Consider the following 13,269-nt stretch of genomic DNA (forward strand, 5'->3'; position numbering starts at 1 on the left):
GTGTCTCTGGGTGGAGTCTCTCTGGGAGTGAGGCGATCCCGGGGCCCGTGGGGGTGCGGGGCGCCCGGGGCTTCGGGGCGCTCCCGGGGCTGCCCCGCCAGCCCCTCCCCGCGGGCGGTCTCTCCCGGCGGGCGGGGGCTGTTCCTCGGCCGGGGGCGGCGCCGGGCGCGGCGGAGCCTCGACGGCGGGGCAGGCCTGTGCCCCATGGCGCTGGCGGCGGCCCGAGCGCGGGCGCTGCGCGCCCTCAGCCGCCCGCTCCCGCCGGGACGGGTCCCGGTCGCCGCCCGGCGCTGCAGGAGCGACGCGGGGGGCCCCGCTGCGCTGCCGCCCGGCGGGTACGGGGTCTGGCAGGAGCGGGCGGCCCGCGACCCCGCCGGTTTCTGGGCGGAGGTGGCGCGGGGGGCCCTGCGCTGGGACAGCCCCTTCCACACGGCCTGCCAGCCCGGCCCGGCCGCCGGCGCAGCCCGCTGGTTCCTCGGCGGCCGCCTCAACGTCTCGGGTAAGGCGTCCGCGGGCCCGCGCATCCCCCGCGCCCCGCCTCGCCGGGGCCGCCTCGCCGGGGCCGCCCCGCCGGCCTTGCCCGCTTCTGTCTTCGGGCCAGCCGGGAGGTGTCCCAGCGGGGTTGTTTGCGCCACAGCCCCTCGTTGGGGGAGGAAACCGAGGATTTGGGTTGGGCGGTGCTGGGAGAAGAGCTGCCGGGTGTTGCGACATGCTGGGAAGCGGGGAGAAAATCCGAGGCCGGGGGTAACCCTGGCTCAGGCTCTTGCCCTGGCGCTGCGTCCCCGGCGGCCGCCCATCGCTCCGGCAGCAGCCCAGACGCAGCCCCGACGCCTTCCTCGGGCCCACGCGGGGCGAAGGGCTGCCGAGGGGCTGGCGTGCGGCATCCCCGGCGCCGTGCCGGCAGGGGGGCCCGGACCTCGGCTGTGCCGCCCTCGGCCCCGGCCGCGGGGTGCTGCTTGGTCCCGTGGTGGGCTCCACACCGCCGACGCAAGGGTGAACCAAAGGTGGGGGACGGTGCGAATCCCAGTCTCTTATGGGGGAAGCTGCAGCCTCGTTTCTCTCTTAAACGAGGAGCTGGGTCTTCTCCTCCAACTCCACCACTTGAAGAGAAGAATTTTCCGTGCAGTCCTAAATACCTCTGAGTTTTTTGCTGGCCATATCTTCTTTGAAGGCTCTTCTGTGCTGTGGCCCGGCTTCATCCAGCCCCGTCTAGGGTACAACTTGGTCGTGAAGTCTTTTAACAGGAATGTAAGTTTCTTCACTTCATTCCCATTCCTGAGAGAGTGCTTGAATCACCAGACTGCAGTTCAGTAGTGCAGGAACTGCAACAGCTCTGGCCACCTTTTTTCACAGCAAAAGAGCAAACCCTCCTCATGTCTTCCAGAGAACATAGGGGAGCATCTCTTCCCAGGAGATCATTTCCAGCAGTGGATCCCAAGTTGATGGAGGTGCTTCCAGCCCAGCAATCAGAGGAATTTTAGCCAAGCTTCTGTTTTCATAGGTTCCTATTGAAATTAAGACCTTGGCTGAGCACAGAGACTTTCAGGGATCTGTTTCTTTTCCTTTGTAGAGTGGGATCAGCACCTTCTTCTGGATCCCACGTGGGTCAAGTGTCTGAAATCCAGATATTGCTGGGCCTGATTTTAGATCATGTTTTGGGTCTGGTTCTTTTGCAGGCACTAAATGCCGCTTAGTTTTCTTTGCATGGGTAAAAAAAAAAAATCATAGACCACTGAAACATTGATGCACAAAATTAAACAGTTTTGCTGTTGCTATTTTTTTTCTTTTAAAAGCACAATGAAGATGGTACTCAGCCACAGCGGAATGGCTAGTTTTCTGCTAGGAGGCTCTGGTTTTGTCCCTTGATCTCTTCGTTTGAGCTAGTTGCAGAAATATGGCAACAGTTCAGGTCCCTGATCCAGAGCATCCTGTGTACCTGTTTCCCAACACAGCTGGACTGCAGGCAACTGAGTCATCTGCTGCTCTTTGCTTGGAGAGACCTTGCAGTAGGATTTGGGGGAGCTGTGAGCTTCAGTGCTTCAGGGTTTATTGCACTGTAACTCCTGGCCAGGAGAATAACCCGACAAACTACTGCACTTCCAGCCAGGGCACTGGGTTCTCAGGAGCACATCTTAACAAAATGAATCATTTCCATGTGTTGTTGAGGAGGCAAGAAAACATACAGAGAAGCCATTAGGGTATAGTAGTAAGGGGAAGGTCACTAAATTCTATTTTGTAAAATGAGCAAAAGGCTCTTGCAAGCCTAAGATCAGGAAGGAAGTAATATCATTTGGCCCTGGTTCACCTGCCTGTTCTTACTGAGCAAAGAGCTAAAGCTCTCACTTGGCTCATCTGGGGCTTGCTGCAACAGGAATTCCCTCTGAAGGCTAGTACAGCTGCTCACAAGTACGAAATGCTGCTTGGACAATGAATCTCCGTTAATGTGATTTACTGTAGTGTGGCACAATAGGTGAGGGTGTTGCTGCAATGAGCTTGGAGGTGGGAGTTGCTAAGGGTCACGGACCAAGCTGCAGCAGATCCAATTACCTGTGGACGGATGGCAGAGGAAATCAGTGTATAACTGCTTAAAGCATTCCCCATTAGATCTTTTGTCCTCCCATATCGTGGTAGGAGGACCTCAGAAATGGCTTTATCTATCATCTCCTTTATAGTATTGCTGCAGGAGTTTACGTTAAAGAATAAAAACTTTAAACAGCTGAAGAGCATTTTTTCATATTTTTGAGATTGACAGTTGTTCTTGTAATTAAATATGCCGAATTCTGAGGGATTTCTCTCTCTGTGCCCCTTTAGGGGCTCATTCCCACCCTCCGTGTGGTGTTGTAAATCAGCTGTGATCACAGAACAGCTGAAGCCCACTCCTGGGCTGCAGTTTACTTAAACTTCACAAATTGTGACAGCAATAGGCAGCTCTCATTGTGCTTATTTGATCTGGAAAAATGAAATCCTTCCCTACCATTATTAATGTTTCCAGGAAATATGATCTGATACTCAGCATTTTTTTTTGAAGGGTTTTCTCTGAGTTATACAGCAGCGTGCCTGACTGGTTTTTAATAGCTGTCTATTGAAATGAAGTAACTGCCTTTGGAGCATTATAATGAAATAAGTAAGCATAGTTTAGGCTTGGAATTAATACTTTGTAAGGTTAATCTCTAATCATCAGGCAAATTGCTAATGAACATATAGGCATGTTTCTTGGGTGAATTCTCTTCAAGTTTTATTAGGAGGGTGCTCTCCCTAAGTCCACTTGAGCATCTCACATAGTTCAGGTTTCCTCTGCCTCTAGTTGTTGAGGGGAGAGATGCACCTTCAGAAGGCAATTTTATACCTTCAGTTTTTAGGAGGTGTAACACAACTTCAGACATCTTCATCTTTCCCAGATGTCTGGTAATGTGTAGATGTCTGTGCTCTGTGATTTTACCCTAGATCCTGAAGTTTTAGATGTTTTCAGTTAGCCGAGATTCAGCTCTTCCATTATACCCTGGAATAAAAATGTTTTACATGAGCTTTAATTAGAAAATTCAAATGATGCAGTGCTAAAAATGCAAGCTGAGGAAGACAGTCTGTCAGATTTGTGTAGTGAAATGCTACTCTGGGGAGCAAAAACATCAAAAGAGTGTCTTGTCTTTGTGTTGCTGGGAGCAGGAGAGAGATTTGGGCTGGTTTAAGCTTAGCTGGTAGAGCTATGTTGAGCTGGTGGAGCTAGGACCTCTCCTGGGGTGCCATCTTTAAGGCAGCTGCACCAATTTAGTAAAGTACTTGTAGTATTTGCATACTACAGATATGGCAAAGGACAGCTTTACCAGCGCTACAAATGCTATCACTTCCAGTGTTATAAATGAGTGTGTGACTAGGTAGCTAACAAATGATGTTTCATCTTACGCTAGCTTGCTGTTACGCTTGACCAAGCTAAGTTTACAGATCACCTTGCATATGATCAGGCTTTGTTTAAACCTCTGTTTTCTTGCAGTAAATTGCTTGGATCAACATGTCGAAAAGTCTCCGAACAGAGTGGCTTTGATTTGGGAGAGAGATGAGCCTGGCACTGCAGTGCATGTCACATACAGGTATGGCACCTTCTCACGATCCTTTAGAATGCCTGGCAGTGTGGTAGGGTGGGCAGGAGAGCTGCTGCTCTGAAATCAGACCTCTGTGAGACTCTGCTTTCTTCCAAGGTACTCCAGCACATAGGACATGCAGCTGCAGTGCTCCAGCTAGGTTGTGGTGTTATGATGAGATAGCTCCTGAAAAACAAAGGCATGTTCCCACCAAGAAATTTTGTTTCTTCCCTCGGGTTCTTCATGGAGAGGGCTCCCTGATCTTAGACACCTGTATAATAAACGTATTACAGGGTGAGAGGTACAGTGGATGTAAGTTAGTGACATCTACTGAAAATTTCAGATTGAGATCTGGCATTATCTTATGGTTATGGCATCAATCACACCTGCTTGTAGATTCCCTCTTTCTAAGTGGGGGCTTTTAGAAGAGAAAGGCTTGTTTTTTTTCTCCCTGGCTTATGTTCTAACCTGCCAGTTTTCTTTTTGCTCGTTAGAAGTGTTCATGGGAAAATTTCTGTGAGCAGCTTGTGGTTTCAGCACAGCAGCAAGTGTCTTGTGTTGATGGTCAATAGCATGATACCGAGCCCTGGCTGGAGGGGATTTGAAGCTCCCTGTGTTCCTCTTCCCCATACTCAGTGCAGTTTAGAGTAACCTTGAGGCTGCTCTGAGTGATGTCGACTTGTAATGGCTGCTATAGATTATATGGTTTGTTAGAATATGGCAGTTTTCATCGTATTTCCCTTCTCCCTGCTATGTGCCTTCATCTAGGAGGCCAGCCTGCCTGCAAAAATGCCTTTTACATAATATGTCTCTTTAGTGAGAGAGAAAGGTTTCCCAGACGTATATGTTCCTCAGTGCTTATTTTAGGGGGACAGATGTTTGATCTGCTGGATCTCAAGGAGCCACATGCTTGATCTGCTGGATCAGAGAGCAGAGGAGACATAGGAAGTCCTGGCATCTGACTCTTACAGAATGTTTTCCGTAGCTTGTTGATAGTTGGGATTCCTGGAGCTCCTTGAATCTAAATAGGTTCTGGTGCTCTGCTTCACCTCCAGAATTTATTAAAGCTCCAGAAAATGTTATTCATTGGGGTGAGGAAGCTGGTCAGCAGGGAGGAGTGGGTGTACAAATAGCTTTGAGAGGTTAGTGCTCCATGCAACAGAAATAAACACTATCTGATATAAAACTGTGGAAGAAGTGGATTGGTTTTAATCTTGATATTGTTGTTTGACAAGCTGTGTAGGCATGTAACAGTATAAATGTGTTGTAACCAACTGGGTAGCTTAGCTAAATGCTTTTGAGTTTTGCTTTTGCCATTCTGGTGGTGTAAAAGGAGATGGAATTGAAGGCTTCTCCTAGAGTTTGGGGTGATGTATGTGCTGTTGTCGTTTTCTTTATGCCCCAGGCTGAAGCTGGGGGTAGGTCAGAGGTGAGAATTATGCTGTGATTAACCTGAGAAGGAGAGCAGCTCATCAGATAGCACAGCCTCATTCAAGGCAACTCTAGCCTCCCCCTTAAATTGTGCTACTGGAAATGTGCTGAGCTGCTCCAGACACTCACACCATCTTCTCGGGATCTCTGGATATATGAGGCGGCCTTTCTGAACAGCAACAGAACTGTTTTTTTTTCCTTGGCCATGCCAGAATGTATTTGGAAGAAAGCATGTTTTCAGCCTGTGGATTTGTGATTGCTGTGGCTTGAAGACAAGTAACCCACGCCTGAAAACTGAATCCCTCTTTGTGCAGCCTTAAAAAGATACGATAACTAGCAACCAGGAAGAAGAACATCCAAGTGAAAGACAAGTCGGCAACCTCTATTTTCAAACTTCTCCTTGTGTTTGAGAGCCATGTTCCTGTTACTGCCTGGTACTCTTGGTGAGATGTGACTGCATTCAAGTTTCTCAAGAGACTTTGGTCCTACGACGTGGCAAAACAGGTCGATTGGTTCTCTGCTTATCTCATTAAGTCAGGAATGGCTTTGTTCGAAACACTGATACTGTATGGGTGTGTATGCAAGGAGGGAATCAAAGTTTTGCCTTTTCTGTGATCTTTGGGCTGCATTTTTAAAGGTTTTAAATGGGGCAGTAAGGTTTTCCAAGGTGTGTTGGCACTGACCTCCCTTTGAGGCTGAGCTTACTTGAAAACTTTTTGCAGTAGCATGTTGTTTTATCTAGAAGTTCTGTAAGGGAAAGCATATCAGAAAAAGAGATGGCCTAGAAGCTGTGATGCTGGTTGAGTAATCCTCTGAGAGCCTTTTGTAGCTGGCTGGTCTCTGCACACCAGCCTCAGTGCAGGACAGATCCAGCATAAAGGGGGAATGAGAGGGATGCTGGATATGAGGAGGACCCAAACTCTGGTATCTGTGGCAGAGATGTGCCCCTTTCCTTAGGGTCTGTATGCGCTGTTAATGGGACAGCAGCCTTAAAGTCGAGCGCTAGGAAGGTAAAGACTTGAATTTGGTCACTGCCTAATGGATCAGCATGGAGGAAGGTCCTGGAATCTCACCTGGGAGGTGTCCAGGGCTTACGTGCAGTGGAGTACAAGGCACCAGTTTTTAGCTTTGTCTACTTTGCAAAGCTTGCTGCTATGAGCTTCTTCTCATAGATAAGCTCTGGGTGGCACAAGGAAAGACGCAGCTGCTGGTGTAGGTGCTCTCCCTTCTCTGGGGAGCTGTCAGGGGCAAGAAAACAGCTGAGCGCTGGCCTTGTTCCCATAACAGCCTGCAAAGGAAGCAGGCAGCTGTGCAGGAAAAGGGCTGGAACAGGCTTCCTCCTTCCTGAGGAAGGGGAAAGCCTTGATCAGCGGGGCCTCCTCCATGCATTGGCAAGAAAATGCAGCTACATTGCAAAGTGCTGTCCCAGTTTGCTCATCCTTGGGAGAAATAAGAACCTCCGTTTGCCTCTGCTGCCCCACTAACTGCCTCACTTGCAGCGAGCAAAGAGCTGGTGGGGCTGTGCTGTAAGTCAGTCTGCGTCCCTATGCATGCTTGTCAGCAAGGTGGGTTGTGTTTATGCAACTGAGTTCAAGTGCTCTGTGCTAGGAAAGGAATCCAAACATCTCCTTATTGGCAAAGGTACACAAAGCTATGGGTGAAACATCTCAGTTTTGCTTGAGTGATGATTGCTGCACTTACAAGCTCAGCTGTGATGATCTTTTTCACTGCTGAGTTTTGTCCTGTCTCTCCAGCTAATGCAGCTCAGCCTTTTGGGAAAAAAGTTCCCTGGTCCCTCTTGTGCTTTTTCCCTCCTCTGGGTTTCATTTTTATGAGATAGATAGAAATTCAAAATATCTCTAGTTTTGAATGGGAATGCAGGAGACTTGTTTTTTTTACTGCTTTGTGACAACAGGGCATGCAAACCTCCTGGGATTTGGTGGCTGCAGGCAGCAAAGTGGGGATAGATCATGCCAATCTGTTACCAAGAAGTCTGGCTCTCTGGAGGCTAAACCACTATAAGCTCATTGGTAGGGCACTGGTGAAGTAGCAGTTAACCCACAGGAGTGTGCTGCTGTGAGCAGCCAGCTGAATTTATTGGCAGAAGGGTCCAACCCTGCTGGGAGTATTTTGTCCTGCTCTGTGGATGTTGTCAGGGCCAGGGAGCTTTGAAACCTTGCAGAGGAATTCCCCAAAGCATTGCTGAGCCTGGGTTTTAAAGGGCACTATATTATCAAATGCCTTATGTAAGCAGGTGGAGTTAGTGGCTGGAGCTGTTGGGTTGCAGCCATTGTAAGCTCAGCAACAAGGAATGTTAAAGACAGCAGCTAAAGTTATGCCAGACGTCCCACTATTTGATGCGGGGTTATTTATTCTCTCTGGTGTTCCCTTGTTTACCATGGTCTCTACAATTTAGCTACCTGTGAGCCAGTGTTTCCTAGCACTGCAAAATCCTATGGATATTGCCAAAAGGAGCTGTGTGAAGAAGTGGGCAGCAGTATGCATTAGCTAACGTGTTTTTGCAAAGGGTTGCAGGCTGGGTGTCAACGGAAGGGTTTTAATTTATAAAGGAGCTCACTCTGATGCAGAAAATGTTGCAGGCGGAAGGAATGTTCAAAATACAAAATACACAGTACAAAGTAGGGAGAGGAAAGCAGAAGCTGAGAGGTCAGAGATTAAGGTCCTAGGTAGGTGGGAAAGAAGTGGTTGGACATCTTTATTAGCCACATCACAGCTATGCCTTTAACAAGCCAATGGATGGTGATTCCTCAGCCCGAGCTGAAATGGTTGAAATTATATTAGAGATCACAGTGAAGACTGCAGCTGGAAGCCATGTGGGTACTTACCAGGCTGTGCAACGTGGAAGGTGTTTCTCGCTGGACAGCAAACTCTTTTCCTTCTTTCCAGTGTTGGCTTCCTAAGTTGAAGTTGAAAGTAAATCTGTTTTCAAGTTTCCCCATCCAAGGCAGCTCAGGGAATTTTCACTTTCTCACCTGAAAAAGATCACAAGGGGTTTTCCTTGCCTTGGGTCCAGGATGTCTGCAGGAAGGCTGGAGGATTGTGCTCGGCTTAGCAATTGAACCTACAGCCAAAAAGCCTCATGTTGAGCTTTATATTTTTCAGTTATTCTCACTAAAATTGAAAAAATGCTGAGTTTTCCTTTTGGTGAAAAAAGGAAACACATTTTCTCTATTTAGCAAAAAGTGAGGGAAATGGAGGGTTAAACTGAGGCACTGTCACAGAAGCTGCAGTGAGGGTTGAATAGGTTTGTGCATTATCCTGGTGGCCAGAACATTGATCCAGGGAAAAGGGATGGGGTGTGAATACCTGTTGTGTCCCAGGGAAACTGAACCCACATCTCAAACAACAGTGCCCGTGGTGCTGTAATTGCAAGGTATGGAGGCAGGCTGCGAATTCGGCTGCTCCATAACAATTCATGTAGAGCAACAGCTAGGAGGTGAGATATGAGGGTGTTGGGCTGAGAGATGCCCAGATCTGTTTGGTGTGTTTGTGTTTTTTTTTTTAAACTAACCTGTTGGGGGCATTTTACCTGAATTTTCAAATACTTTCAGCCTGATCCAAACTATGGTTCCAGAAAATAAACTGGTCACTGCAAGAAATACTCAATCCAGCTGTAGTGCTAAGACAGCAGAGAGCATGGCTTGTGCTGAGCCTCCTAAGCAGGCACTGTCAAAGCCCATGTACGGCATTGAATATATTAGGAAAATGTCTAGAAATGCTTTGCAAAAGGCTGCTTCCCAAAGAAGGTCTTGGTGCAACTTTTTTGGATGTAAAAAGAACTGGCTTCCTTTGTTTGGAAAGCTGCAGATTGTCTTGCTCTAGCGAAAGATAGCATCAGACTTCTTGGAAAAATGTTTCTGCCAGGGATCCCTATAATGCGTCAGAGAAATGCCACGTGTCGGCGATGGGTTTTACAGGAGTCAATGTTCCAGACATTGAGCAATGGGCTTTGAAAATACAGGCACCACTGTATCTGGGGAGGGATCTGGGAGAATTATGGTCTAGTGGTTTCTGAACAGAAATGTTGTAAAGAGAGGGAGAGAAGTGCTGCCTGAACAGTGATCTGCTGGCTCTGCTGAGGGGACAGCCTTGCAGGTCTTGTGCTTAGAAGTGATGCTGTGATAGCTGAGATGCCTGTGTAAAGGATGATGAGTCTCTAGCAGAGAACAGTGTTAATGCTCAAAAGTCTTGTTTATGAGCAAAAAAGAAGCACACCTTATATATAGAGAGCTAAGAGCTTTTTCTTAGTGTAATTGAACCTTTAACATTCTAATCCTCTTAGTGAAGATCTAATTATTACAGAAAAAGAAAGAGGTCCTGTTGGTTACCCCTGACCCCACTTTTGTCCAGCACCAGGTCCACATTAACTGGTCATTCACAGTGTGGGGCCACCAGTGCCAGCCTATGCTCCATCTCTTGTCCTCCCACGCCTGTTCTCCTTCACACCATGTCCTGTGCCTCCACTTCTCAAGGCCTCTTATCATACCAGGCCTGTATTTCTTTATACTACCTCATTATGCTAGGGTTGTAAACCCATGATAGTAGCATAGAAAGATAAAGAAGCATAAGAAAAATAGACATGGTTACCTGATCAATTAGAAGAATTGCTGTTGCAGCTAAACCAAGCGAATCAAAGCTGCAGGTGCGTCAAGAAGCGCTCAGACAGAGCAAGCATCACAAGCTGCATTCCTGAGACCTTGCAAACTCGGTACAAAGCCTGTGGCATGTTGCTTGCCATGGCAGTACCATGTTACAGGGCTGCAGGGACACAACAGGAGCAGACTGCTCTGTCCCTGAAAGGAGATGGTTTTCCAGCAGGTCGTGACATGAAACAGCTGTTGGAAGGACTTTCTCCAAAGCTGACAGAAATCAGCGGGCAGCAGGTCAGAAGAGCAAACCTAAGAGCAGCTCTGTGATGGGATGGTCATTATGAACGTGGAGGCGGGGATTTATGTGTAACCCAGCCTCTCTCTGCTCACGTTTCCTGCTGGCACAGGGGGAGAGCCAGCTCTCTTCGCAGAGCTCTTGTGTATGGAATTTAAAGCCTGTCAGTGTGTCACCTGCACTGTGAGCAGGTGTGTCATTAGGGTAAGGCGGTGCTTCCCTCTGATTTTGGAGGTGCAGGGTTGGGATGGGTAAATTCACATGAAATCCATGTTCAGCAGCTATCTACCCTCACGCCTGCAGTACAATGAATGGGTTGGACTTGTCTGCATTTTTAATTGAAGGATAACGTTTCCAAAAGCAAGTCCAGAATCCTCTTCATGTGTCATAATTTTTCACCTTACCTGCCCGTGTTCATTAACGCGCCTACCATCTCCCCGGCTTGCTTTATTTTAAAAGTATATATTGTATATACTGTTCTTTCTCCTGTGCAAATGGCTTCACCTCCTGGGTCCAACTGGTTGCTGCTTCCCCGTTTCTCAGCTCCACCCTGACACTTTACCCACTGGAGTGGTGTCCTGCTGCCCACCTTGCACTCTTACTTGCTCTCAGCTCTTACGATCTGCTTTTGCAGAGGACCTGCAGAGCGTTGCGCCATGGACTGACTTTGCAGTTTCTTGGCTGTCTCTGTCCAGAGGGGCTGGGCGCTTCCTTTTGTTGCAGCACGTTTCCTTCTCCTGCAAGCGGCTCTGCTGAGATCCTCCTGTTGTCTGCCCGGCTTGCGCGCAGGGAGCCGGGTGCCCCAGGACCCTCTGTGTGCCCCGCGGCTTTGTCCATCTCTGGTGGCTGTCCTGCCTGCCTCTGCTGAGCGTAGTGCCCTGCTCTGCACCATCTGCTTGGGCAGCTGCACTGACATCTTTGGAGTGCGGGCAGGTGACAACGCTGTGAGCATCACCTGGGAGTTTGCCTTTCTTGCTCTTCTTGTGGTTTGCAGAAGCACTGCATGTCTGCTCCGAGCCTCGGGCCACCCTCTGTCCTTCACTGGCAATAGCTGAGCTCTTTCAGGATAGATGTTTTCAGTCAAAGCCTCTGCTTCCTCTACCCTTCCTCTGTACCCCATGTTTCAGTGCAGGCAGAAGCTAGGTGAAGATGTCGCGTTTTGCACTGTCTCACCAGCTCCAGGGTGACAGTGTCTACCTCTGTTCAGCGTCTGATGTATGTTTCCAGTAGATGTGCCTTGCTACCAACACAGCTCCTGGGTGTGGACGGGAGGCACATCCTGCCCTGTGCACAGGCTGGCAGTGTTCGATGGCATTGCCTCTGTGCTGGCTTGAGGCCAGAATTGCTTTTGGCTCTTCTAACCTTGTGTGATGGAGGGATCACAATGCCAAGCCTGGCAGCAGTAGCAGGTGGGGAGGGTAATGGCCATGGTTTCCTCCTGCTCAGTTCAGTTAGGTCTGTCCCACCCAGTTCTGCACAGCAGCAACCCTGTAGGGTGCTTGTTCCACCCTCAGACGTGTCTAGGTTAAGTACTGGAAATGTGTAACCTGCTGGCATGTACTGATTGCCTCCATGTTAGATAGCAAAACGTGTGAAGGAGTGAGGGTGTCAAGGGAAGGATTCCCGACACAGCATTTCTGCTAACTCCCTTTCTTGAACTGGAGGGGAAGCCTGAGTTGCTGCTACAGGAGCCAGAAGACACACCGGATGCTCAGGGATTTGTGGATTTTTTTGTTGGAGTTTTCAGCTTCACCTTCTCTTTGCCTTTGTGTCCGTTCCCCCATGTACTGCACTGTCAAGGGACCTCCAAGGCCTTCCTATATCGGCCTTTCATAGCACAAAGGAGAAGGCAAAGCGAACAGATCCGGGGGTAAAGACTTGGTCCTTATTGTCTATCAGCTTGCTCACACACTGTCATTAAGCAGATGTTAAATTGGGGTTAATAATAAAAAAACAATGAGAGCTTCTGCTGTCACAGTCACAGAGTCCTGAATAAGCAAGTGAACCATGGAGTTGCTCAGAAAGGACGCCCTAGCCAGAGCTTTTCTGGCATTTCTGTTCAGGAGAAAGAGGCTGCAGCTCTGAAAGCACTTGGGTATTTTCCATCACAGATACGTGTGTTTTATTTTACTTTCTTACAACTGCCTGCCTGGGCTTGCTTCACTTCCTGTGCTCTGCAGTTGAGCAGCTCAGTTTTGTTTTGGCTCTTTAATATTTGTCCACGTTGAGATTTTTCTCTAATGCAGCACTGGATGAATTCCAGACCAGAGAATGTGACCTTTTAGGACAAGGCACAAAAACAAATGTTGGGTGGGAATTCTTTGTTATGTGGAGTCGCTCGGTTCATGAACTTAGTAAAAGTAAGCAAAATAATACATCTAACAGACTGTGCACTTACATAGCAGGAACCTGCATGGTTGTGAGCGCTTGGGAAGAGGTATTGAATGTTGTGTTTTAGAGTTTAGGCTGATCTCTAGCTGTAAGGGATTAGGAGGAAATTCAGTCCGGGGTAAAGCCACTCCATATCTGCCTTCTGCAGGGTTGTGGTATCTCTGCTGTGGCAGCTGTTGCCAGCTACTGCCAGAGAGCAGGCACTGAGCACGTGCGACCACCTCTCTGAGTTCCTGTGCTTCAGGAGTGGCCTGTTTAATTGATGCTACAGGAATAGTCTTAAAATAAATAACACAAAGTGCTGTGGTTGGGATTCGAGGCTCGTTTTCTTTTATCTTCCAAAAGACGGCAGGGAAATGGTGTCCCTCCAGCCATCACTGTATCTGCCTTCATACTTTATGGCTGTGTCGTTTCACTGCCCTCACAGTGCAGAGGGAGTTTTATCCTAAAGAAGTAAGATGCCAAG

At 48.5% G+C, this 13,269-nt stretch overlaps 1 protein-coding gene across 1 annotated transcript in view; it reads left to right on the plus strand.

Moving 5' to 3' along the window:
• Positions 1-204: 204 nt before the first annotated feature.
• Positions 205-13,269, plus strand: part of ACSS1 (acyl-CoA synthetase short chain family member 1) — a 39,858-nt gene continuing 26,793 nt past the window's right edge. Inside the window, exons 1-2 of the mRNA XM_068405114.1 lie at positions 205-499; positions 3,989-4,085. Coding sequence (XP_068261215.1) covers positions 205-499; positions 3,989-4,085 — 392 coding nt within the window. The remainder of the gene's footprint in view (positions 500-3,988; positions 4,086-13,269) is intronic.

This window comes from Nyctibius grandis, chromosome 1 (genome assembly GCF_013368605.1).
Source record: "Nyctibius grandis isolate bNycGra1 chromosome 1, bNycGra1.pri, whole genome shotgun sequence".
Lineage (NCBI taxonomy): Eukaryota > Metazoa > Chordata > Aves > Nyctibiiformes > Nyctibiidae > Nyctibius > Nyctibius grandis.